Source organism: Gorilla gorilla, chromosome 19 (assembly GCF_029281585.2).
Source record: "Gorilla gorilla gorilla isolate KB3781 chromosome 19, NHGRI_mGorGor1-v2.1_pri, whole genome shotgun sequence".
NCBI lineage: Eukaryota > Metazoa > Chordata > Mammalia > Primates > Hominidae > Gorilla > Gorilla gorilla.
This window is the reverse complement of record NC_073243.2, coordinates 16,597,169-16,621,694: the sequence shown is the minus strand read 5'-3', so window position 1 is coordinate 16,621,694 and position 24,526 is coordinate 16,597,169. Positions and strand designations below refer to the sequence as shown.

At 59.3% G+C, this 24,526-nt stretch overlaps 1 protein-coding gene across 6 annotated transcripts in view; it reads left to right on the top strand.

The window, feature by feature from the left end:
* The window catches only part of MYO1C (myosin IC), a 30,866-nt gene extending 7,815 nt beyond the window's left edge, over positions 1-23,051 (top strand). For all 6 annotated transcript variants that reach the window (XM_055367103.2, XM_055367107.2, XM_055367104.2 and 3 more), the window contains exons 2-32: positions 668-823; positions 1,249-1,364; positions 1,918-2,116; positions 5,260-5,340; positions 6,934-7,113; positions 7,194-7,292; positions 8,120-8,233; positions 8,323-8,394; positions 9,090-9,209; positions 9,333-9,415; positions 9,634-9,739; positions 9,855-9,935; positions 10,230-10,321; positions 12,181-12,275; positions 12,355-12,401; positions 12,523-12,603; positions 14,993-15,098; positions 15,197-15,314; positions 15,897-16,010; positions 16,086-16,162; positions 16,466-16,534; positions 16,636-16,720; positions 16,821-16,980; positions 17,542-17,625; positions 18,778-18,871; positions 18,966-19,021; positions 19,151-19,286; positions 19,365-19,435; positions 19,671-19,768; positions 19,908-20,007; positions 21,482-23,051. In XM_055367103.2, the coding sequence (XP_055223078.2) occupies positions 668-823; positions 1,249-1,364; positions 1,918-2,116; positions 5,260-5,340; positions 6,934-7,113; positions 7,194-7,292; positions 8,120-8,233; positions 8,323-8,394; positions 9,090-9,209; positions 9,333-9,415; positions 9,634-9,739; positions 9,855-9,935; positions 10,230-10,321; positions 12,181-12,275; positions 12,355-12,401; positions 12,523-12,603; positions 14,993-15,098; positions 15,197-15,314; positions 15,897-16,010; positions 16,086-16,162; positions 16,466-16,534; positions 16,636-16,720; positions 16,821-16,980; positions 17,542-17,625; positions 18,778-18,871; positions 18,966-19,021; positions 19,151-19,286; positions 19,365-19,435; positions 19,671-19,768; positions 19,908-20,007; positions 21,482-21,508 (3,117 nt within the window). In that variant the 3' untranslated portion in view covers positions 21,509-23,051. The remainder of the gene's footprint in view (positions 1-667; positions 824-1,248; positions 1,365-1,917; positions 2,117-5,259; positions 5,341-6,933; positions 7,114-7,193; positions 7,293-8,119; positions 8,234-8,322; positions 8,395-9,089; positions 9,210-9,332; positions 9,416-9,633; positions 9,740-9,854; positions 9,936-10,229; positions 10,322-12,180; positions 12,276-12,354; positions 12,402-12,522; positions 12,604-14,992; positions 15,099-15,196; positions 15,315-15,896; positions 16,011-16,085; positions 16,163-16,465; positions 16,535-16,635; positions 16,721-16,820; positions 16,981-17,541; positions 17,626-18,777; positions 18,872-18,965; positions 19,022-19,150; positions 19,287-19,364; positions 19,436-19,670; positions 19,769-19,907; positions 20,008-21,481) is intronic.
* Positions 23,052-24,526: the final 1,475 nt, after the last annotated feature.

Below are 24,526 nucleotides of genomic sequence, written 5' to 3'. Positions count from 1 at the left end.
AACCCCTCTGGTGTAGTCTGGGAGTAACCTCTTGCTTGGTGCTAGACGCTCTACCCGTGGAGGTGGGGGTGGGTCCGGGTGGGAGAGACGGCCCCACCCTGCCTGCAGCATTGACCCTGAGCCAGTTGTCCTCCAAAGCACCTGTCACACGTGGCTCAGACCTCAGGGACCTGAGGTCACCTGGTCTAACTAAACTCCTCCTCCTTGAGGAGGAAGGAACCAGAGAGAGGAGGGGATTGGTCCAAGCTCAACAGAGCAGTCTTTCTGCTATTTCAAGGAGTTCCTTCTTGTGACCCCCCCTTTCTCCACCCAGAACCAGCACCTCCCGGGTTCTGCCCTCTGGTCCTGCCTGCGTCCGTGCCCTGAGTCCGAGTCCCAAGTGGTTCATGCTGTTTCTGTTCTGTGCCCGCAGCCTCGGTGATCCCTGTGCTGCCACACCGGGACCCCGGCCCTCCACACCCGGCTTTCGGCACCCGGCCCACCACACCCAGACCCTCCGAACCCAGGCCCTCAGCACCCAGGCCCTCCGCACCCGTCCTGCTCATGTCCCGTGTCTAGCCCTGAGTTCACAAGCCCCTACGTTCCCTCTCAGTCCCACCGGCGCAGTGAAGTGGCCTTGCCCCGCCCCCGATGACTCTGACCCTCTTCTGCGGCCCATTCTCTGCAGGCCCTGGGCAGTGACGGGGTTCGGGTGACCATGGAGAGTGCGCTCACCGCCCGTGACCGGGTGGGGGTGCAGGATTTCGTGCTGCTGGAGAACTTCACCAGCGAGGCCGCCTTCATCGAGAACCTGCGGCGGCGATTTCGGGAGAACCTCATCTACGTGAGGCCCTTGTGGGGAGACGGCAGGGGTGCTGGGGTCACAGACACGGGCAAGCGGAGGGGAAAGAGATACCAAGGGTCACCGGGATAAATTTTTTTTTTTTTTTTTGAGACAGAGTTTCACTCTTGTTGCCCAAGCTGGAGTGCAGTGGCGTGATCTCAGCTCACTGTAACCTCCTCCTCCCGGGTTCAAGCAATTCTCCTGCCTCAGCCTCCCAAGTAGCTGGGATTACAGGCATGCACCACCACGCCCGGCTAATTTTGTATTTTTAGTAGAGACGGATTTCTCCATGTTGGTCAGGTTGGTCTCGAACTCCCGACCTCAGGTGATCCGCCCACCTTGGCCTCCCAAAGTGCTGGGATCATAGGCGTGAGCCATCGCACCTGGCCCGGGATAAACTTTTGACCCTCTTCCCCCGACCCCAGACCTACATTGGCCCCGTCCTGGTCTCTGTCAACCCCTACCGGGACCTGCAAATCTACAGCCGGCAGCATATGGAGCGTTACCGTGGCGTCAGCTTCTATGAAGTCCCCCCTCACCTGTGAGTGACCCCAGCCCCTCCGGGAGCGACCCCTCTGTCTCCATCTGAGGTGACCCCGCCCAACCCTTACCTTACTCTAAAATGATCCTGGCGTCCCGCGCCACATCTGTGAGGAATCCCACAGTCTCTCGCCCCCCAGTGACCAGAGATGAATGTTGCAACTCAGCTCCATGTGGGTGGGACTCAGTCCCTATCCCGACTCACACCCATGACTTATTCCCCAACTGGGAGTGGCCCCCCAATCTTAGTGACCTCTGAACCCCACCTGCGAAGATCCCCCCAGCCCTACCCGTGAGTGACTCCAGCCTCCACCTAAGTGACCTCCAGCCTCCCACCTGTGAGAACCTCTCAGTCCTCCCGCTGGCAGTGATGCCCATTCTCAGCTATGACGGATCTCCCGTGGCCCACACCTGCGAGCGACCCCCAGTCCCCATCCTCAAGGGTGTATTCGACTCCCACCCACAAGAGGACTCCACCCAGACGTGGGAGCGGGACTCCCATGGGGCTCTGCTTGGCCCCCCTCCCCAAACTCCCTGACGAGCCTCTGCCCCAGGTTTGCCGTGGCCGACACTGTGTACCGAGCACTGCGTACGGAGCGTCGGGACCAGGCTGTGATGATCTCTGGGGAGAGCGGGGCAGGCAAGACCGAGGCCACCAAGAGGCTGCTGCAGTTCTATGCAGAGACCTGCCCAGCCCCCGAGCGCGGAGGTGCCGTGCGGGACCGGCTGCTGCAGAGCAACCCGGTGCTGGAGGTGAGGGGCAGGGACAGAAGCCCAGTGCAGGAGGGGAGGGGCAGGGAGAGAACCCCAGTGCGGGAGGGGAGGGGCAGGGAGAGAAGCCCAGTGCGGGAAGGGAGGGGCAGGGATAGAAGCCCAGTGCAGGAGGGGAGGGGCAGGGACAGAAGCCCAGTGCAGGAGGGGAGGGGCAGGGAGAGAAGCCCAGTGCGGGAGGGGAGGGGCAGGGAGAGAAGCCCAGTGCGGGAGGCGAGGGGAGGGGCAGGGAGAGAAGGCCAGTGCGGGAGGAGAGGGGCAGGGAGAGAAGGCCAGTGCCAGTGTGGGAGGGGAGGGGCAGGGAGAGAAGGCCAGTGCGGGAGGGGAGGGGAGGGCAGGGAGAGAAGGCCAGTGTGGGAGGGGAGGGGAGGGCAGGGAGAGAAGGCCAGTGCGGGAGGGGAGGGGCAGGGAGAGGCCAGTGCGGCAGGGGAGGGGAGGGCAGGGAGAGAAGGCCAGTGCGGGAGGGGAGGGGCAGGGAGAGAAGGCCAGTGCGGGAGGGCAGGGGAGGGCAGGGAGAGAAGGCCAGTGCGGGAGGGGAGGGGCAGGGAGAGGCCAGTGCGGCAGGGGAGGGGAGGGCAGGGAGAGAAGGCCAGTGCGGGAGGGGAGGGGCAGGGAGAGAAGGCCAGTGCGGGAGGCGAGGGGAGGGGTAGGGAGAGAAGGCCAGTGCGGGAGGAGAGGGGCAGGGAGAGAAGGCCAGTGCCAGTGTGGGAGGGGAGGGGCAGGGAGAGAAGGCCAGTGCGGGAGGGGAGGGGAGGGCAGGGAGAGAAGGCCAGTGTGGGAGGGGAGGGGCAGGGAGAGGCCAGTGCGGGAGGGGAGGGGAGGGCAGGGAGAGAAGGCCAGTGCGGGAGGGGAGGGGCAGGGAGAGAAGGCCAGTGCCAGTGTGGGAGTGGAGGGGCAGGGAGAGAAGGCCAGTGTGGGAGGGGAGGGGCAGGGAGAGAAGGCCAGTGCCAGTGTGGGAGGAGAGGGGCAGGGAGAGAAGGCCAGTGCGGGAGGCGAGGAGAGGGGCAGGGAGAGAAGGCCAGTGCGGGAGGGGAGGGGCAGGGAGAGAAGGCCAGTGCCAGTGTGGGAGTGGAGGGGCAGGGAGAGAAGGCCAGTGCCAGTGTGGGAGGAGAGGGGCAGGGAGAGAAGGCCAGTGTGGGAGGCGAGGGGAGGGGCAGAGAGAGAAGGCCAGTGCCAGTGTGGGAGTGGAGGGGCAGGGAGAGAAGGCCAGTGTGGGAGGGGAGGGGCAGGGAGAGAAGGCCAGTGCCAGTGTGGGAGTGGAGGGGCAGGGAGAGAAGGCCAGTGTGGGAGTGGAGGGGCAGGGAGAGAAGGCCAGTGTGGGAGGGGAGGGGCAGGGAGAGAAGGCCAGTGCCAGTGCGGGAGGGGAGGGGCAGGGAGAGAAGGCCAGTGTGGGAGGGGAGGGGCAGGGAGAGAAGGCCAGTGCCAGTGCGGGAGGAGAGGGGCAGGGAGAGAAGGCCAGTGTGGGAGGGGAGGGGCAGGGAGAGAAGGCCAGTGCCAGTGTGGGAGGAGAGGGGCAGGGAGAGAAGGCCAGTGTGGGAGGCGAGGGGAGGGGCAGGGAGAGAAGGCCAGTGCCAGTGCGGGAGGGGAGGGGCAGGGAGAGAAGACCAGTGCCAGTGCGGGAGGAGAGGGGCAGGGAGAGAAGGCCAGTGCCAGTGTGGGAGGCGAGGGGAGGGGCAGGGAGAGAAGGCCAGTGTGGGAGGGGAGGGGAGGGCGGGGAGAGAAGGCCAGTGCGGGAAGGGAGGGGCAGGGAGAGAAGGCCAGTGTGGGAGGGGAGGGGAGGGCGGGGAGAGAAGGCCAGTATGGGAGGGGAGGGTCAGGGAGAGAAGCCCAGTGTGGTAGGGGAGGGGCAGGGAGAGAAGCCCAGTGCCAGTGCGGGAGGGGAGGGGCAGGGAGAGAAGGCCAGTGTGGGAGGGTAGGGGAGGAGCAGGGAGAGAAGCCCAGTGCCAGTGCAGGAGGGGAGGGGCAGGGAGAGAAGGCCAGTGCGGGAGGGGAGGGGAGGGCAGGGAGAGAAGGCCAGTGCGGGAGGGGAGGGGCAGGGAGAGAAGGCCAGTGCCAGTGTGGGAGTGGAGGGGCAGGGAGAGAAGGCCAGTGTGGGAGGGGAGGGGCAGGGAGAGAAGGCCAGTGCCAGTGTGGGAGTGGAGGGGCAGGGAGAGAAGGCCGGTGTGGGAGGGGAGGGGCAGGGAGAGAAGGCCAGTGTGGGAGTGGAGGGGCAGGGAGAGAAGGCCAGTGTGGGAGGGGAGGGGCAGGGAGAGAAGGCCAGTGCCAGTGTGGGAGGGGAGGGGCAGGGAGAGAAGGCCAGTGTGGGAGGGGAGGGGCAGGGAGAGAAGGCCAGTGCCAGTGCGGGAGGAGAGGGGCAGGGAGAGAAGGCCAGTGCCAGTGCGGGAGGGGAGGGGCAGGGAGAGAAGACCAGTGCCAGTGCGGGAGGAGAGGGGCAGGGAGAGAAGACCAGTGCGGGAGGGGAGGGGAGGGCAGGGAGAGAAGGCCAGTGTGGGAGGGGAGGGGCAGGGAGAGAAGGCCAGTGCGGGAGGGCAGGGAGAGAAGGCCAGTGCGGGAGGGCAGGGAGAGAAGGCCAGTGCGGGAGGGGAGGGGAGGGCAGGGAGAGAAGGCCAGTGCGGGAGGGGAGGGGCAGGGAGAGAAGGCCAGTGCCAGTGTGGGAGTGGAGGGGCAGGGAGAGAAGGCCAGTGTGGGAGGGGAGGGGCAGGGAGAGAAGGCCGGTGTGGGAGGGGAGGGGCAGGGAGAGAAGGCCAGTGTGGGAGTGGAGGGGCAGGGAGAGAAGGCCAGTGTGGGAGGGGAGGGGCAGGGAGAGAAGGCCAGTGCCAGTGTGGGAGTGGAGGGGCAGGGAGAGAAGGCCAGTGTGGGAGGGGAGGGGCAGGGAGAGAAGGCCAGTGCCAGTGTGGGAGGAGAGGGGCAGGGAGAGAAGGCCAGTGCGGGAGGGGAGGGGAGGGCAGGGAGAGAAGGCCAGTGTGGGAGGGGAGGGGCAGGGAGAGAAGGCCAGTGCGGGAGGGGAGGGGAGGGCAGGGAGAGAAGGCCAGTACGGGAGGGGAGGGGCAGCAGTAGCTACAAGGCGGGGTGGGGAGGGCAGGGGGAGAGTGCCAGGTGTCCCTCATACCCCCGTCCACTCCTAGGCCTTTGGAAATGCCAAGACCCTCCGGAACGATAACTCCAGCAGGTTCGGGAAGTACATGGATGTGCAGTTTGACTTCAAGGTACCATGGATGTGTGTGTCGTGAGGATTCCCATTCAGTAGGCTCTACACGTGTGAAGCACCTACTGGGTACCAGGTGCTGGAATTCCAGCAGTCAAACAAAGCAAACAAAAATCCTGCCTTCCAGGGTGATAAACAATAAACAGGGAAATTGAGGCCGTGGCAGAAAATAAAATGCAGTAAGGAGTGGGGGGCAGGTGCGGTCGTATTAGGGTAGGCCTCACTGAGAAAGTGGCATTTTAATAAAGGCTTGACAGCTGGGTAGGGTGGCACATGTCTGTTGTCCCAGCTACTCTGGAGGCTGAGGCAGGAGGATCACTTGAGGCCAGGAGTCCAAGGTTACCCTAAGCTATGATCATGCTACTGTACTCCAGCTTGGGCTACGGAGTGAGACCCTGTCTCTAAAAAAAATAGAAAATAATGGCTTGATGGAGACAGGAGCAGGCTGTGCAGGTGTGCAGGTGCCTGTCCAGGCAGCGGGAACGGAACGGCCAGGACAAAGGCCTGAGATACGAGGGTGCTGGAAGTGTTCCAGGACAGCACGGAGGCCACAGCGGCCAGAGAAGAGAGCAGGGGCCTGGGAACAGAGAGAGGCCACACGGTGCAGGCCCTTTTGGGTTGTTGCAAGAACTTTTTTTTTTTTTTTTTTTTTTTAACTCTGAGTAGAAGGGGAGTCATCGGGCTGGGTGAGGTGGCTCATGCCTGTAATCTGAGCACTTTGAGAGGTTGGGCCGGGTGGATCACGTGAGGTCGGGAGTTCAAGACCAGCCTGGCCAACATGGTGAAACCTGCGTCTACTGAAAATACAAAAATAAGCCAGGCACGGTGGTGTGTGCCTGTTGTCCCAGCTACTCAGGCGGCTGAGGCAGGAGAATCGCTTGAACCCGGGAGTTCGAGGCTGCAGTGAACCGTGATTGCGCTACTGCACTCCAGCCTGGGTGAAAGCAAGACGCTGTCTCCAAAAATAAAAAAAAAAAAAATGACTTTAGCTGCTTCACTGGGAGATTGGGAGTAGACGAATAGATGGTAGGGGAACCAGGCTAAGCAGGGAAACCGGTTAGGAGGCTGATGTCATCATGTAGGTGACAGGTGACACTGGCTCAGACCAGTGTGGTGCAGTGGAAGTGGCGAGCAGTGATTGGATTCTGGATGTTTTAAAGGTTAAGGCAGCAGGATCAGCTGCCTGATTGGATGTAGGGTTTGGAGAAACACAGGCTTCCAGGAGGACTGCCAAGTCCTTGGCTTGAACAACGAAAAGGATGTAGTCACCACTGACCAAGGTGGGCAGACACTAACAGGAGCTTGTTTGAAGAGGGAGAAGGTCCGGTGTTGAGCTTCAGGCCTGTTGAATTTGCGATGCCTGTTGGGCATCCAGGTGGAGCCGCCAGGTCGATGGAGTTGAATCTCCCCATTTCCTAGATGAAGTAACTGAGTCCAGCGTGGGTGGCGTGCCTGAGCCCACGCAGCTAGTGGCAGGGCTGGAATTGGCATCCAGGTCTGGCTGCCAAAGCCCAGGAGTGCAGGGGAGAAGAGGGGCAGGTGGGCTCTTTTCCCAGTCCCCGTGACCCGGCCTCATGCCCTGCCCTGCCCACAGGGTGCCCCCGTGGGTGGCCACATCCTCAGTTACCTCCTGGAAAAGTCACGAGTGGTGCACCAGAATCATGGGGAGCGGAACTTCCACATCTTCTACCAGCTGCTGGAGGGGGGTGAGGAGGAGACTCTTCGCAGGCTGGGCTTGGAACGGAACCCCCAGAGCTACCTGTACCTGGTGAAGGTGAGTGGCTGGCAGGGAGGGCAGGTGCCACCCAGGGATCCGGTGCCAGGGCTGGCAACCCAGCTGTGCCCTTCCTCCAGGGCCAGTGTGCCAAAGTCTCCTCCATCAACGACAAGAGTGACTGGAAGGTCGTCAGGAAGGCTCTGACAGTCATTGATTTCACCGAGGATGAAGTGGAGGTGAGGCCTCTTCCGGGACCCTCCCTTTCCTCCTGTCACACCCCCAAAATCACCTTCTTTTTTTTTTTGTTTTTTATTTTTTGAGACGGAGTTTCATTCTTGTTGCCCAGGGTGGAGTGCAGTGGTGCAATCTCGGCTCACTGCAACCTCCGCCTCCCGGGTTCAAGCAATTCTCCTGCCTCAGCCTCCCGAGTAGCTGGGATTACAGGCGCCCGCCACCATGCCCAGCTAATTTTTTGTAGTTTTAGTAGAGACAGAGTTTCACCATGTTGGCCAGGCTGGTCTCGAACTCCTGACCTCAGGTGATCCGCCTGCCTCAGCCTTTCAAAGTGCTGGGATTACAGGCGTGGGCCAGTAATCCCTTTTTTTTTTTTTTTTTTTTTTTTTTGAGATGGAGTCTCCCTCTTTTGCCCAGGCTGGAGTGAAGTGGTGCGATCTCAGCTCACTGCAACCTCTGCCTCCAGGTTAAAGTGATTCTCATGCCTCAGCCTCCTGAGTAGTTGGGATTACAGACACCTGCCACCACACCTGGCTAATTTTTGTATTTTTAGCAATGATGGGGTTTTGCCATGTTGGCTGGGCTGGTCTCGAACTCCTGACCTCAGGTGATCCTCCTGCCTCAGCCTCCCAAAGTGCGGGGATTACAGGCGTGAGCCACCGTGCCCAGCCCACCCGCAGAATCACCTTCCACCTTTAACACCCATTCCCACTTCCAGCCCTTTCTCTCCGACACTTCACCACCCACCCCTGCATGGCTATCTGCTAGTTGCCCTCTTGGGGCTCTCTGGCCCCTCTCACCCCCTCCTGCCCCCGGCCTGCTCCCCCAGGACCTGCTGAGCATCGTGGCCAGCGTCCTTCATTTGGGCAACATCCACTTTGCTGCCGACGAGGAGAGCAATGCCCAGGTCACCACCGAGAACCAGCTCAAGTATCTGACCAGGGTGAGTGGGGCGGGCAGAGGGCGACGGGAGGACGGCAGAGGCGGGGGCTGGGGGTGCACCCTCACCGTGTCCTCGCCTGCCCTTGGCAGCTCCTCAGCGTGGAAGGCCCGACGCTGCGAGAAGCCCTGACACACAGGAAGATCATCGCCAAGGGGGAGGAGGTGAGGCCGGGCCCTTGCCCTCAGGTGTGGAGGGGCAGGTGTTCCAAGGCAGCCCCTACTCCCATCACTCCCCTTCGCCTGCTTCCCTCAGCAATGCTGGAGGGACGGAAGGAAGGCTGCTCAGAGAAGCAGAGTGAGAGCCGAGCATGGTGGCTCACGCCTGTAACCCCAGCACTTGGGGAGGCTGAGGTGGGCAGGTCACCTGAGGTCAGGAGTTCGAGACCATCTTGGCCAACATGGTGAAACCCTATCTACTAAGAATACAAAAATTAGCCGGGCATGGTGGCGGGCGCCTGTAATCCCAGCTACTCAGGAGGCTGAGGCAGGAGAATCGCTTGAACCTGGGAGGTGGAGGTTGCAGTGAGCTGAGATCACGGCAACAGAGCTAGACTCTGTCTCAAAAAAAAAGAAGCAGCACAGTGAGCTGGCCAGGGTCACATAGGAAGAGTAACAATCTGGCTGGAACCAGACTCCCACCTCAGGAATGAGGCCTCCCTGTCCCTCTACCACCTTCCCTCTGGGGTGGCCACCTGTCCTCCCTGAGGTCCCACTACCAGCACTCCTCCCCATAGCGCAGGCTCACTGGAGCTGGGAGTGCAGAGTGGTGGCAGCTTCCTGGTCTGCCTGAGCCTGGGAGCAGGTGGGATGCACAGGCTTTGTGGCATTCATCTCCTTGCCTCACGCTGCGTCCACAGCTCCTGAGCCCGCTGAACCTGGAGCAGGCCGCGTACGCGCGAGACGCCCTCGCCAAGGCTGTGTACAGCCGCACTTTTACCTGGCTCGTCGGGAAGATCAACAGGTCGCTGGCCTCCAAGGTGAGGGCTCGGTCCACACTGCTCCCGAGGCAGAAGGGAGGGCCGTCGGCGAGGCGGGGGGTGCTGTGGGGTGGGGCTGGCACGCGCAGGGGGCCCACGCCTTGGGTTGAATGACTGCCCTAGGACGCGGAGAGCCCCAGCTGGCGGAGCACCACGGTTCTCGGGCTCCTGGATATTTATGGCTTTGAAGTGTTTCAGCATAACAGGTCGGTGCCATCTTTCCCCCTGTCTCTCCTCCCGGTCTCCTGTCCTGCTCCCTCTCTTCTGTCCTCCAGCCTCTCATTCCTGCCCCGTGACTCCCCAGCCAGCCGGGGACTGTCTCTGTGTTTCTCACCTCCTGTGCTCAGGGGCGTCGTCCAGCTTTTCCCCTCTCCTGGTCCTGTGTCCCCGCTGAGCCACTGTGGGCTCTTCTCCTTCCTTACAGCTTTGAGCAGTTCTGCATCAATTACTGCAACGAGAAGCTGCAGCAGCTCTTCATTGAGCTCACGCTCAAGTCGGAGCAGGAGGAGTACGAGGCAGAGGGCATTGCGGTGTGTGCTAGCCTGGGGGCACTCTCCGTGGGCCACGGGGAGCCTGGGTATCGGGGCCCCTGGGAGAGGGTGCCGGGACCCCACGGTGACCCCTTCCTTCCCTTCTGCCCCTCAGTGGGAGCCCGTCCAGTATTTCAACAACAAAATCATCTGTGATCTGGTGGAGGAGAAGTTTAAGGGCATCATCTCGATTTTGGTGAGTCCTCTGCGCCTCCAAGGCCTGGTGCTGGAGGCTGGGTGGGAGGATGTCCCCCTTCTCCGTTCTCTCCAGGCTGGTCCACAGAGGGCCAGAGTTTGGGGCTGAGTAGAGACAGGGCAGGGCTGTGAATGGAGGATGGAGGGAGGTGCTGCCCCAGTTGGAAGCTCTCTGTGGAGGCTCCCTGTGATCTGCCCTTCCCCTGTGTCTGTGCCTCCCAGCACGGTGACCCCAATCCTCTGTGCGCTCTGGCCTGTCCCCCATACGTCCTTCCCCCTGTGCCACACCCCCCAGGATGAGGAGTGTCTGCGCCCCGGGGAGGCCACGGACCTGACCTTCCTGGAGAAGCTGGAGGATACTGTCAAGCACCATCCACACTTCCTGACGTGAGTGGGGCTGCGGGGCTGCTGGGGGCGAGGGCTCACTTGCAGCAGAGCCTGCGGAGTGCAGGAGTCCCTCCGCCATCACAAAACACCAGCCGCAAGGAGGTGACCAGGGACGGTGCTGAGTTAAGGACCCCTCACATGTGTCCAGAAACTAAGAAGCTCAGCGAGGCATGCTGACACGCCTGGAGTCCCATCTATGCAGAAGGCTGGGGCAAGAGCATCACTTGAGCCCTGGAGTTTTGAGGCTGCAGTGAGCTGGGATCAACCCACTGCACTCCAGCCTGGGTGACAAGAGCGAGACTCCGTCTCAAAAAAAAGAAAAAAAAAAAAGGAAAAAAATAAATAATGAATTTTTTAAAAAAGAGAAAGAAGGCCAGGTGCAGTGGCTCACGCCTGTAATCCTAGCACTTTGGGAGGCTGAGGCGGGTGGATCACCTGAGGTTAGGAGTTCGAAACGAGCCTGGGCAACATGGTGAAACCCTGTCTCTATTAAAACTACAAAAATTAGCCAGGCGTGGTAGTGGGCACCTATAATTCCAGCTACTTGGGAGCCAGGAGAATTGCTTGAACCTGGGAGGTGTAGCTTGCAGTGAGCTGAGATCGTGCCACTGCACTCCAGCCTGGATGACAGAGCGAGACTCCGTCTCAAAAAAAAAAAAAGAGTTGTTTCTAGGAGTCTCTCTGAATCTATTCGGGTTTAGGGGCTGCCTGATTCATTAAATAATACTAAAAACTTGTTTCTGATTATAAAAATAATATTGCTCATTACAGCAAAGCTGGAATGTGCGCAAAAGCCACCTGTGATCCCGTCACCCAAAGGCCATGGCTGTTAACTGTGTGAGGCATTTCCCTCCTGCCTTTTTCTATGCATTTTTTTTCATAGTCGAGAACTTCTTGTGTATAAGGCTCAGGGTAATGCTATATCCTGCACATTTTCCTGTATCATCAAACAACATTTTCCTCAGAACACTTCCTGGAGCGGTTCTGACCCACAGATACTCCCCTCTCTCACCCAGCCCTTCAGGGCCCCTGGCCAGCCTCCCAGCTTTCTGCTGGAATCACAAGGCTGCCACAAACATCTCCGTGCCTTCAATCTTTGTCCGTGTCTCTGGTTAGCTGCTTGAAATAGTTCTTAAAAGCAAATGGGTGAAAGGGTATAAACACGCCTAAGACTTAAGTGCTCTCTTGGGGCAGCAGATTCCATTCTGAAAAGTAGTGCGCAGCTCACCACCGCTTCTGAGCAGAGCCCGCAGCGGCCGGAAGCAACGAGAGTTTCCCTCCCTGCAGCGTGCCCTGGCCGTCAGGAGGCCCAGGTCCCGGTCCTGGCACTGTGTGGCCCTGGCCAAGGTCATCTACCTCTCTGAGCCTCCATGGTCCGCTCTGATCAGGGAGGCCACTGGCCCTGCCTGGCCTGCCTCAGTGACCCAGCCCTGGGGGTGCACCTGCTCTTTTTTTTTTTTTTTTTTTTTTTTTTGAGACGGAATCTTGCTCTATCACCCAGGGCTGGAGTGTAGTGGCACCATCTCGGCTCACTGCAACCTCTGCCTCCTGGGTTCAAGCGATTCTCCTTCGTCAGCCTCCTGAGTAGCTGGGACTACAGGCCCACCACCACACCTGGCTAATTTTTGTATTTTTGGTAGAGATGGGGTTTCACCATATTGACCAAGCTGGTCTCGAAGTACTGACTTTGTGATCTGCCCACCTCGGCCTCCCCAGCTGCTGGGATTACAGCCATGAGCCACTGTGCCCGGCCTGGGGTGCACCTGGGCAGCTGGTTCCTGCTCCTGAGGGCCTTTCAGCAGGCAGAGGGCTTGGCTCAGGCCGGCAGCCATCTGCAGCTTCCTCCCTGTCACCCCCAGGCACAAGCTGGCTGACCAGCGGACCAGGAAATCTCTGGGCCGAGGGGAATTCCGCCTTCTGCACTATGCTGGGGAGGTGACCTACAGCGTGACCGGTGAGGATCCTGGGGCTGTGTCCCCACAGGGGCCTGCGGGGAGGCTCTCTCTCACCTCACGTCGGTTCTCCCCTCCCAGGGTTTCTGGACAAAAACAATGACCTTCTCTTCCGGAACCTCAAGGAGGTGAGGAGGACCCGGGGAGGCCGGGGTGGGGGTGGGGATAGCCCACAGCTCTGCACCTGTGTCCAGGAGCCTGTCCTGCCTGTCCCTGTGCCCCACCCTGACCCCGGCTCTGCCCACACAGACCATGTGTAGCTCGAAGAATCCCATTATGAGCCAGTGCTTCGACCGGAGCGAGCTCAGTGACAAGAAGCGGCCAGAGACGGTGAGGAGGTGGCGGGACCGGGCGTGGGGGTGCGTGCGCCTGAGTGTGCATGAGGGCCTGTGTGAGCCTGGGAGCTGGCAGCGTGCGTGTGAATGCGTGTGAGCCCGTGCACATCTGCAGGTGTCTGTAGGGGGCTGCCTTAGGTGCCTCTTTGCCTACTTTTTTTTTTTTTTTTTTTTTGAGACAATCTCGCTCTGTTGCCCAGGCTGGAGTGCAGTGGCGCAATCTGGGCTCACTGCAACCTCCACCTCCCTGGTTCAAGCGATTCTCCTGCCTCAGTCTCCTGAATAGCTGGGATTACAGGCGCCTGCCACCACGCCCGGCTAATTTTTTGTATTTTAAGTAGAGATGGGGTTTCACCATGTTGGCCTGGCTGGTCTCAAACTCCTGACCTCGGGTGATCCACCTGCCTCGGCCTCCCAAAGTGTTAGGATTACCGGTGTGAGCCACTGCGCCTGTCCCTGTTTGCCTACTTGTGTGTGTGTGCTGTGTCTATAGTGGAGCCGGGTGTCTTCAGTGTGGGCTGTGTCTGTAGGGGAATCCTTGTGTACGTCTGTCTCTGTGGGTGCCCATATGTTGACAGCTGCCTCTGTGCCGTTGCTGTCATGTGTCCACCCACTCAGCAGACATTTATAGCAGACACTGCCAGGCACTGAGGTACCACAATGAGTGGGTGTGCCTGCAGCAACGTGCACAGGGTGCTTTGCAAACTTAGAAGAGGGAACAGCAAACGGCCTGACAGGGCGGAAGGGGTGAGGGGTTGAGGAGGCTCCCTGGAGGAGGAAGCATTGGAGATGACTTGGGAATGTCAGATGAACCTATAGTGAGGGCCCAATCCAGACACAGAGAGTCTAAAAAGGCCATGAGGTGAGCGGGAAAGCAATGGCATCAAGGAGAAGGACCGGGAAAGGCAGGCATGGCCAGGGTGCCAGATGCAGGGAGGGCTCCAGCGAGCTGAAGGCGGAGGTACGGCTGTTGGGCTTGGCAAAAAGAGGGTTAGGGGAGCCCCAGAAGAGTGAGGTCAGTGAGTCCATAGGGAGGTGGAAGCCAGACTGCCTGGCAGGGAGGGCATGCAGGCGACATGCTGCCCGGGGTCTGGCTCTCTGCGCCCCTGCCCGCTGCTGCTGTCCACCCCACCCTCTCCCGAAGCGCCACATCCTCCCGGCCCTAGCGTCTCCCTGCTGAGGATGCCTACACACCCTCCCGCCCAGGCCTCTCCAGCAAGCCACAGACTCGTGTATCTCATCCTCTTCCCCTAGGTGGCCCCAGGGCACCCTAGACCCCACTGGTCTATAACAAACGGGCCCTTGGTCTGCCCCTCCAGGCTTTCTCCTTCTTTGACCCAGTCAGTCCCCCAGGCCAGAAACCTGGGTGTCATCCCTGGTTCTTTGGTTTTTTGTTTTTTTGTTTTTTGTTTTTGAGACGGAGTCTCGCTCTGTCACCCAGGCTGGAGTGCAGTGGCGCGATCTCGGCTCACTGCAACCTCTGCCTCCTGGGCTCACGCCATTCTTCCACTTGACACTCACGAGTAGCTGGGATTACAGGTACCCGCCATCGTGCCCGGCTAATTTTTTTATTTTTATAGAGATGGGGTTTCACCATGTTGGCCAGGCTAGTCTTAAACTCCTGACCTCAGGTGATCTGCCCGCCTCGGCCTCCCAAAGTGCTGGGATTACAGGCGTGAGCCACCACGCCCGGCTCCGGCCCCCTCGTTCTTTTCTCTCCTTGTCTCCCTTGTCCAGCCACTGGATCTTGCCGGAGTACTTAGCAGCTCCCCCCCAGTCCTTCCCCGTAGCCACTTCACCCGCCCCTGCTCCTTATCCTTTAAAGCTCAGCAGAGCGTCATTTCCAGAAGACGTCACCCGGTGCCCCCTAACCCTCAGACTGGATGAATTGTCCCTTTGTGGGGCTCTCAGAACCCACAGGCATACACCTGCTACTCTCGGAACACTCGGGACTGTGAGTCTTTGCCAAGGAGTGCTCCTCCGCCAGGCCTGAGATCCTTCCAGGTCCCGCAGAGCAGCATACCCAGATACTAGCTGAATGCATAGCATGGGACATGCTGTTCAGGAACGCAGCCCTGAAGTTCTAGAAAGAAAAAGAAGGGCCACTAAAGGGAGGTGTAGCACTGAGGTTGCTGGGAGACCTGAGCAGGAGTTTTAGGCTGGAGTGAGGCTCGTAGACTGAGGTCTCTCGCCCAGCCAGAGGGGTAAGGGGTGGAGTCTGGCCCCCTCCTCTGCTGCGAGGAAGGTGTGGTGGGAGGAATAAGGACCAGGCAGAATCAGGGGCTGCTGCTCGCGTCACCAGCCAGGGGAGTGCGGTACTCGCTGCTGGGGTCAGCAGCTTTAGCCCAGCTCCTGCCAACCTTCCATGCCTCTTGGCTCGCCAGGTCGCCACCCAGTTCAAGATGAGCCTCCTGCAGCTGGTGGAGATCCTGCAGTCTAAGGAGCCCGCCTACGTCCGCTGCATCAAGCCCAATGATGCCAAACAGCCCGGTAGGCCCCTCCCACGGGGGACTTCGGGGCCGGGCCTCCCCTGCAGGAGACAGGCTGTCAGCGCCAGCCCGCTGACCACGGCGCTCCCCCTACCCCAGGCCGCTTTGACGAGGTGCTGATCCGCCACCAGGTGAAGTACCTGGGGCTGATGGAAAACCTGCGCGTGCGCAGAGCCGGCTTTGCCTATCGCCGCAAATACGAAGCTTTCCTGCAAAGGTGGGGGCAGGTCCTGCTCGGCGCCAGGGAAGGGGAGCGGGAGGGTAGGAGCCCCTAGGTCCCGTGAGGGCAGACAAGGGTTCTCGGCCCCATTTTAGAAATGCGGATGCGGAGGCCCTGGGCTGCCCTTGGTGGAGGCCCTTGGTGCTGCGGACCTGACATCAAGCTGGGTGGAAAGAATACCCGGCTCCCCCAGGCCGTGCCCTCCAGGAGCACCCGGTCAGGGGTACAGGAGGCCTCCATCCACGTGCCGGGCACCAGAGGCAGACAGGAAGCCTTGTAGGGCAGCTTCCAAGGGGCTCCGAAAGGGTGGAGCAGCTTTGTGGTTCTTCTGAGTCGGAGGTCTGGGGGTTCAAACTGTGAATTTCATCTCTGCCACTTTCTAGTTACTTGGCCTTAGGTAGATAAGAACGGTTTCTTCATCTTTAAAATGGGGGCAGTGACCGAGTGAGCCTCCTGCTAGCTGTGAACGAGTCAGTGGGAGCACCCAGCAGGTGCCCAGAGAAAGCTGATTGGGGTCCCCCAGGGCAGGCTGCTGACTGGGGTGGGGGCCGCGTGCATTCCTGCCCCTCCTGTCCCCAGGTACAAGTCACTGTGCCCAGAGACGTGGCCCACGTGGGCAGGACGGCCACAGGATGGGGTGGCTGTGCTGGTCCGACACCTGGGCTACAAGCCAGAAGAGTACAAGATGGGCAGGTGGGTAGTGTCCGTGCTGGGTGCCTGCGGGGAATGGGAGTGGCAACCCCGGGCTGATCACTGCTGCTCTCCCAGGACCAAGATCTTCATCCGCTTCCCCAAGACCCTGTTTGCCACAGAGGATGCCCTGGAGGTCCGGCGACAGAGCCTGGGTGAGAGGGGCCTACCCTTCCTGCTGCACGGGGTCCCTTCTAGGAAGCAGGGAAGTCACTCCCTTGGGCTCCTTCTCCAGGGAGTCCACCCCTCCCTATCAGCTCCAGCCCCACGCTCACCATCCCACCCGCCACACCCCTTTTCCGGGCAGTCCCCACATTCATTCTTCTTCACCACTGTCCTCCTGCTCGTTGGTTCCTTCAGCCACTCTCCCATTCATGCCACTCATGGAGCGCACACGGCACCAGGCTCCCAGCTGGCTCGCCGCGCTCTGGCCAATTGCCTTTCTTTCCCGACCGCAGCCACAAAGATCCAAGCTGCCTGGAGGGGCTTTCACTGGCGGCAGAAATTCCTCCGGGTGAAGACATCAGGTTCGCGGGCCCATGGGTGTTCAGGAGGGGCGGGGTCTGGGGCCAGGGGGGGCCACCATGGTAAGAAGATAGAGTTCAGCCATCTGTGGTCTCCATGACAGCCGTCTGCATCCAGTCGTGGTGGCGTGGAACACTGGGCCGGAGGAAGGCAGCCAAGAGGAAGTGGGCGGCACAGACCATCCGGCGGTGAGCGCCAGGGTGCCTTGTGGGGGCTGCAGAGCAGGGCGTGGGGGGGGGTTCACCGCCAGGCCCCTCACCCCCAACCCTGTCTGGCCCCCCACCCCAGGCTCATCCGAGGCTTCATCCTGCGCCACGCCCCCCGCTGCCCCGAGAACGCCTTCTTCCTGGACCATGTGCGCACCTCTTTTTTGCTAAACCTGAGGCGGCAGCTGCCCCGGAATGTCCTGGACACCTCGTGGCCCACGCCCCCACCTGCCCTGCGTGAGGTCTGTGGGCACCCCCTGCCAAGTTAGGGACCATCAAAGTACACAGCAGAAGGGTGTGATTTCTTGGGGCCAAAGGATCGGTCAGGGAGGGCTCACGGAGGGCCCGGACCAGAGCTGAGCAGTGAAAAGTAAGGTCTCTTTTTTTTTTTGAGATGGAGTCTCACACTTTCGCCCGGGGAGTGGCGCGATCTCGGTTCACCGCAACCTCCTCCTCCCGGGTTCAAGCGATTCTCCTGCCTCAGCCTCCCGAGTAGCTGGGACTACAGGCGCCCGCCACTACGCCCAGCTAATTTTTTTATTTTTAGTAGAGACGGGGTTTCACCCTGTTGGCCAGGCTGGTCTTGAACTCCTGAGCTCGGGTGATCCACCCACCTTGGCCTCCCAAAGTGCTGGGATTCCAGGCGTGAGCCACCGCGCCCTGCTGAGTAAGGTCTCTTGACTGGAAGCGTCTCCAGATGGAGGGGGCGTTGCTTATCCAAAGGCTGCAGTAGCATATGTTCGATGTCTTCAGAGGGAAGGGCCCAGGGTGTCCAGGACCTCTGACCTCACTCCTCCCCTTAGGCCTCAGAGCTTCTGCGGGAGTTGTGCATAAAGAACATGGTGTGGAAATACTGCCGGAGTATCAGCCCTGAGTGGAAGCAGCAGGTATGGAGAGCGGGGCTGGGTGAGGATGAGGAAGTCGAGTCAGGGAGTCGCAAGCATTGCTCAAAGGGTGTCTGCCTGGAGGGGCATTTATCCCGGTCTACCGTATTTACCGCGGTCTACCGTATTTACCCCGGTCTACCGTATTTACCCTGGTCTACTCTATTTACCCCAGTCTTCCATATTTATCTCGGTCTACCGTATTTACCCCACCTACCGTATTTACCCCAGTCTACTCTATTTATTTACCCCGTCTATCGTATTGACCCCGGTCTACCGTATTTTGCCCTGCCTACCGTATTTACCTCGGTCTACCGTATTTACCCCGCCTACCATATTTACCCCGGTCTACTCTGTTTACCCCGGTCTACTCTATTTACCCCGGTCTACTCTGTTTACCCCGGTCTACTCTATTTACCCCGGTCTACTCTATTTACCCCGGTCTACCGTATTTATCTCGGTCTACCGTATTTACCCCGGTCTACTCTATTTACTCCGGTCTACCGTATTTACCTCGGTCTACCGTATTTACCTCGGTCTACCGTATTTACCCCGGTCTACCGGTGACCTCAGTTGGATGCCAGGCCCTGCTGGGCCTCGTGGAGGAAGTGGACACTGGAGTACATTTGGGGTGGCCAGTAGGGTTCATATCGTGGGCCAACTGCCCTTGATTGGTAGAGACTGCTCAGAACCCTGTGTTGAAAAGTCTGCGTCTTCACTCGGGTCGATTGGTGATATCTGCCCTGATTACAGGCATTGGTTGATGTGCTGTGTTTTTGCCACCTCAGTAATGGATGATGCTAAAGGACCCACCCAGTAACCCTGAGTATTAGTGATCTGCTGCTTACAAGACCCCAAGCTGGAGCTGAGTCTCAGGGCCACCAGGGCCTGATGGGGTGGGGAAACATTACCAAGGCCAGTTTCAAAACCCCGCAGTGCCTTCATGACCCTGCTGGGGAGTGCTTGGTGGCGGCAGAGGGTCAGGAAGTGGAGGGTTGATGGGCGTGTGGGGGGCAGGGCTCAGCCTCCTGGTGCTGAGCCAGAGAGGGACCAGCAAGCGGGTGAGGGAGGCTGTCTCAGGTCCTAAGGCTGGCTCTGCCCCCCAAGATGGTTCTCCCCACCATGACACTCTCCTCACCCCCCTTGTCTCCTCAGCTGCAGCAGAAGGCTGTGGCTAGTGAGATCTTCAAGGGCAAGAAGGATAATTACCCTCAGAGTGTACCCAGGCTCTTCATCAGCACTCGGCTTGGTGAGCCCCTGACTTTCCAGCATTCAGACCTTTCGTCATCATCCTGGTCCCCCGTTGCCTCCACTGACCTCCCTCCCCGCCATCTGAGTTGCAGGTACAGATGAGATCAGCCCCCGAGTGCTGCAGGCCTTGGGCTCTGAGCCCATTCAGGTAAGAGCCTGCCTGCAGCCCTGAGTCCAGCAGCACGGTGCTGCTGCCCGAGAGCTGGAGGCAGGTTAGGGCACGGGCGGAGCCTTGGGAGCCTCTCCCCAGCCCCTTCAGCCTGGCCTCTGTCCCCAGTATGCGGTGCCTGTTGTGAAATACGACCGCAAGGGCTACAAGCCTCGCTCCCGGCAGCTGCTGCTCACGCCCAACGCCGTCGTCATCGTGGAGGACGCCAAAGTCAAGCAGAGGATTGATTACGCCAACCTGACCGGTCAGCCAGGGTCCAGGGCTGCAGGGGGAGGGCCCCTGCTCTGACCCTCGACCTCTGACCTTTGCCCTCTCCCCTCAGGAATCTCTGTCAGCAGCCTGAGCGACAGTCTTTTTGTGCTTCATGTACAGCGTGCGGACAATAAGCAAAAGGTGCCTTTTCGTGGATGGGGAGGGGTGGGGGGGATGGGGGAGGTGGATGGGGAGGTGGGGTGGATGGGGGAATAGGGGTGTGGGGGTGGATGGGGAGGGAGGTGGGAGGGTGGATGGGGAGGTGGGCGTGTGGATGGGGGGTGGATTGGGGGGTCAGGAGGTGGATGGGGAGGTGGGGTGGGGGCTCCTCGAGTTCTGGGCAGGGCCTGACCCCTCCTCCTGCCTGGCCCCCCAGGGAGATGTGGTGCTGCAGAGTGACCACGTGATTGAGACGCTGACCAAGACAGCCCTCAGTGCCGACCGCGTGGACAGCATCAACATCAACCAGGGCAGGTGAGGCACGGGCGGCCCCCGGGGACAGGGCGGGGGGTGGCGAGGGGGCTGTGTGGGCACCCAGGGACAGGGCGGGGGTCCACCTTAGGGTTGGGGGTCTGCCTCCATGGAAAAACCCTCACCCACCCCGTTCCCCCAGCATCACGTTTGCAGGGGGTCCCGGCAGGGATGGCACCATTGACTTCACACCCGGCTCGGAGCTGCTCATCACCAAGGCCAAGAACGGGCACCTGGCTGTGGTGAGTGGGGCCTGCTTTCCCGCTTATGGCCTGGCTGTGATAGCCAAGCCTTCCTTGGTTGTGCTTGGCAGAGCCCGGGCACCTCACCATGGGCCTTCATCCAGAGGCCATCATACCACCTCTTCCATCCCTTGGCCCACCCATGAGGGCCAGAGAGAGCCCCTCGGTGCAGAAAGTTGTAAAGGTGGCAGCACAGTGGCTCATGCCTATAATCCGAGCACTTTGGGAGGCCGAGGCGGGTGGATCACCTGAGGCCAGGAGTTTGAAACCAGCCTGGCCAACATGGCAAAACCCATCTACTAAAAAAATGCAAAAGGCCGGGTGCAGTGGCTCACACCTTTAATCCCAGCACTTTGGGAGGCCGAGGTGTGTGGATCACCAGAGATCAGGAGTTCGAGACCAGCCTGGCCAACATCGTGAAACCCCATCTCTACTAATAATACAAAAATTAGCCGGGCGTGGTGGTGCACGCCTGTAATACCAGCTACTAGTGGGGGCTGAGGCAGGAGAATTGCTTGAACCCAGGAGGTGGAGATTGCAGTGAGCTGACATCATGCCACTGCACTCCAGGCCTGGGGAACAGAGTGAGATGTCATCTCAAAAAAAAAAAAGGCCAGGCCCAGTGGCTCATGCCTGTAATCCCAGCACTTTGGGAGGCCAAGGCAAGCGGATCACCTGAGGTTGGGAGTTCGAAACCAGCCTGACCAACTGGAGAAACCCCATCTCTACTAAAATACAAAATTAGCCGAGTGTGGTGGCGCATGCCTGTAATCCCAGCTACTCAGGAGGCTGAGGCAGGAGAATCGCTTAAACCCTGGAGGTGGAGGTTGCGGTGAGCCGAGATTGCGCCATTACACTCTACCCTGGGCAACAAGAGCAAAATTCCATCTCAGAATTTATATACGAAAAAGTTAGCCTGGTGTGGTGGCGTGTGCCTGTAGTCCCAGTTGCTCAGAAGCCTGAGATGAAAGGATCGCTTGAGCCCAGGAGGTTGAGGCTGCAATGAGACCCAAGATCTCACCACTGCACTCCAGCCTGGGTGACAAAATGAGACCCTGTCTCAAAAAAAAAAAAAAAAAAAAAAAGGCAGCACGGCAATGCAGGGAAGATATATAGGCTGATTGGGGGTGCCAGGAGGGAGGACAGGCTCACTCTGGCCAGGGCGGTGGGCATTCCTATGGGAGTCAGGTCTGAGGCTCCAGGATGGACACCACTAGGCCCCCCGACTCCTGCCTGCATCGAACCCATGAATCTAAGCGCTGGGGCTGGGTGCCGCGGCTCACGCCTGTAATCCCAACTCTTAGGGAAGCAGAGGTGGGAGGATAGCTTGAGCCCAGGAGTCCAAGACCAGCCCGGGCAATATAGCGAGACCCCATTCTCCATAAAAAGGAAAAAAAAGGACGAAAAAAAGTCTGAGTACCGGGGCCCCCGTCTGCTCCCCTCGCCACTTGGCCGTCTCTCTCCGCCCCCACAGGTCGCCCCACGGCTGAATTCTCGGTGATAAAGGCGCCCACTGGACCCTCCCAACGCCCAACGCTTTGCTTTTCTCCTCCTCCCCCTCCCAGTTACCAAAGACTCGAACTTCCAGACAGGGACCCAGGGACACCCCGAAGCCCACCTGCAATCTCCCACCTCCTGCCCATCCCTCTCTTGAGGGAGCAGCAGGGGCCAGGAGCTACCCCAGGAGTGGGCCAGGCCGGGCCACAGCAATAAGAAAGCCAGGGCCAGAGCGAGCCTTGCCGCCCCCTACTGCCGATGCCAAATATTTGAGAGAAGGGAACTTTTGCTGAAGTTTTCTCTGAGGTTTTTTTGATGCTTTATAGGAAACTTATTTTTTTAAAAAAGCCATTTCCCACCCAAGGACACACTGGATGTGTTTTCCCTGACTCCAGCAGGGCAAGGAATGTAGCCGAGAGGTTGTGTGGGCTGGGCTCTGGTGCCCTCTTCCCTGGCCAGGACACCTCTCCTCCTGATTCCCTTGGCACCTTGTCTTTCTGTCTGTTTACCTGTCTCCCTGCCTGCCCATCTGCATCTTTTGCAGCCCACTCTGACTTCCATCTGGGGGCTGAGACCACACTTGCCTGCCCCCTTCTTTCTGCCTTAAGAATGTCCTTTTAGGCTGGGCACGGTGGCTCACGTCTGTAACCCCAGCACTTTGGGAGGCGGAGACGGGCAGATCACCTGAGGTCAGGATTTCGAGACCAACCTGACCTTCATGGAGAAACTCCACCTCTAGTAAAAATACAAAATTAGCCAGGCATGGTGGTGCACGCCTCTAATCCCAGCTACTCAGGAGGCTGAGGCAGGAGAATCAGTTGAACCCAGGAAGTGGAGGTTGCAGTGAGCCAAGATTACACCACTGCACTCCAGCCTGGGCAACAGAGCGAGACTCCGTCTTAAAAAAAAAAAAAAAAGAATGCCCTTTTACTGTCCTCCTCATCCCAGTTTGAGGCCGTGCTGGAGTGGGGAAGGCCGTCTTAGACCATAGAGGTTGGAAGACGCTGAGAGATCATCCAGCCCAGCCCCTTGATGTTACAGAGCAGAAGACAGATGCCCAAACAGGAGAAGGCACTTGCCCACGGTCATACGGCAGGTTGCCACAAAACCAAGATGGCAGCCCTTCCTCAGCGTGCCTCACTGCCACTCCCAGAGCCAGGGAGCCCCATAAAACCCACGTCATGTCTTAAGAGTAGATCTGCCTCCTTGACCAGCAATCGGCCCTGGGAGGTACCAGGTGGGAAAAGCGCCTCTGCCTGAGTCCAGGCCTTGGGATGACAGACAGCTTGCCCGCACACACGGGCCCCACTCAAGGATGTAGGGCCTTTTCTGGCCCCTGACCCCTCCCTGGCATGGGAGCGTGGGGACGGGGCTGGCCTTGGGAGGAGCGGCAGGGGCATCACCTCCTTCTGCTGCTTCTCCCTGCTCCTACCCTCAAGGGCCTGGGGGCTGCCCAGCTGCCTCTATGCCCTTCTGGGGGTCTCAGCCCGCTGCTGACACTTCTGCAATCCAGAGAAACACTAAATAAAGCAATACGTGTTTGCCAATGTGGTCTTCTTATGAATATTAGGAAACGAAGAGGGCCCCGGAAGGCAACCAAGGGCCTCGTGTTGCAGGTTTTTCTTGAGACAGTCTCGTTCTTGTTACCCAGGCTGGAGTGCAGTGGTGTGATCTCGGCTCACTGCAACGTCCACCTCCCAGGTTCAAGTGATTCTCCTGCCTCAACCTCCCGAGTAGCTGGGACTACATCATGCGCCACCACGCCTGGCTAATTTTTGTATTTTTAGTAGAGATTGGGTTTCACCGTGTTGGCCAGGCTGGTCTCGAACTCCTGACCTTGGGTGATTCTCCCGCCTCAGCCTCCCAAAGTGCTGGGGTGACAGGCGTGAGCCACCGCGCCCGGCCACCTCTCGTTCAAATTCTGTTGCAAGTGACAAACCCAGTCCAAACTGGCTTGGGCCAAAAAAAAGGATATTTATAAGTATTAGCACCTTAGTTCCAGAGTAAGGCTACTTCCAGGTGCTCACACACTGTCAGGAATGTGTCTGGAACCATCGCCTGGCTGAACCTTCCTCTACGGTGGCTTCTTTCCCAAGCAGATTCTCACCTGGAGGTGGGGTGGCAGCAACAGCCACCCACAGCTCCAGGCTTTCATTCTGTCAGTTCAGCACTGGAGGCAGAAAGAGGAAGTGCCTCTTTCCCAAAATGTGGAAGTCTCAGAGCCGATTCTCAGTGCAGCACCTTGAATGAGGCATCCACCCTGACCCAATCACTGTAGCCAGGGAGAGGAGTAGATTCTGATTGGTCAGGCCTGGATCGAGTGCCTGCCCCTGGAGACAGAGCTACCAGGGGCACACCGGAACCCACACCGGAAACCACAGGACCAAGAGTGGGAGGAGATGACTCCCCAAAATGAAATCAGTGTCGCCTCCACAAGAAAGAGAATGAGTGGGCCGGGCATGGTGGCTCACACCTGGAATCCCAGCACTTTGGGAGGCTGAGGCAGGTGGGTCACCTGAGGTCAGGAGTTCAAGACCAGCCTGGCCAACATGGTGAAACCCCATCTCTACTAAAAATACAAAAATTAGCCAGGCAGGGTGGCGTGTGCCTGTCATCCCAGCTACTCGGAAGGCTGAGGCAGGAGAATCCCTTGAACCCCGGAGGCGAAGGTTACAGTGAGCCGAGATTATGCCACTGCCCTCCAGCCTGGGCGACAGAGCAAAAAAAAAAAAAAAAAAAACAAGAATGAGTGCTTCAAGCTGCAACCACGGAGCTCGTCAGCAGATGGCTGTGAGTTTTTCCGAGAGGGCTGCGTGCTGTGGGTGGAGGGAACGGTGCGTGTGGAGCTTCGAAGCAAGAACAGGTTTGGCCCTGGGTCAGGCCAGCTGCCTGAGGAGCTTAGATTTGTAAGCCGGGGCAGAGGTTCTCAAACAAGGAGATACCACACGACGTGATATTTTGGGCTTGACACGATCCTGTACGCACACCTACATTTTGACGCCTCTCTCCATGATTAATTTTC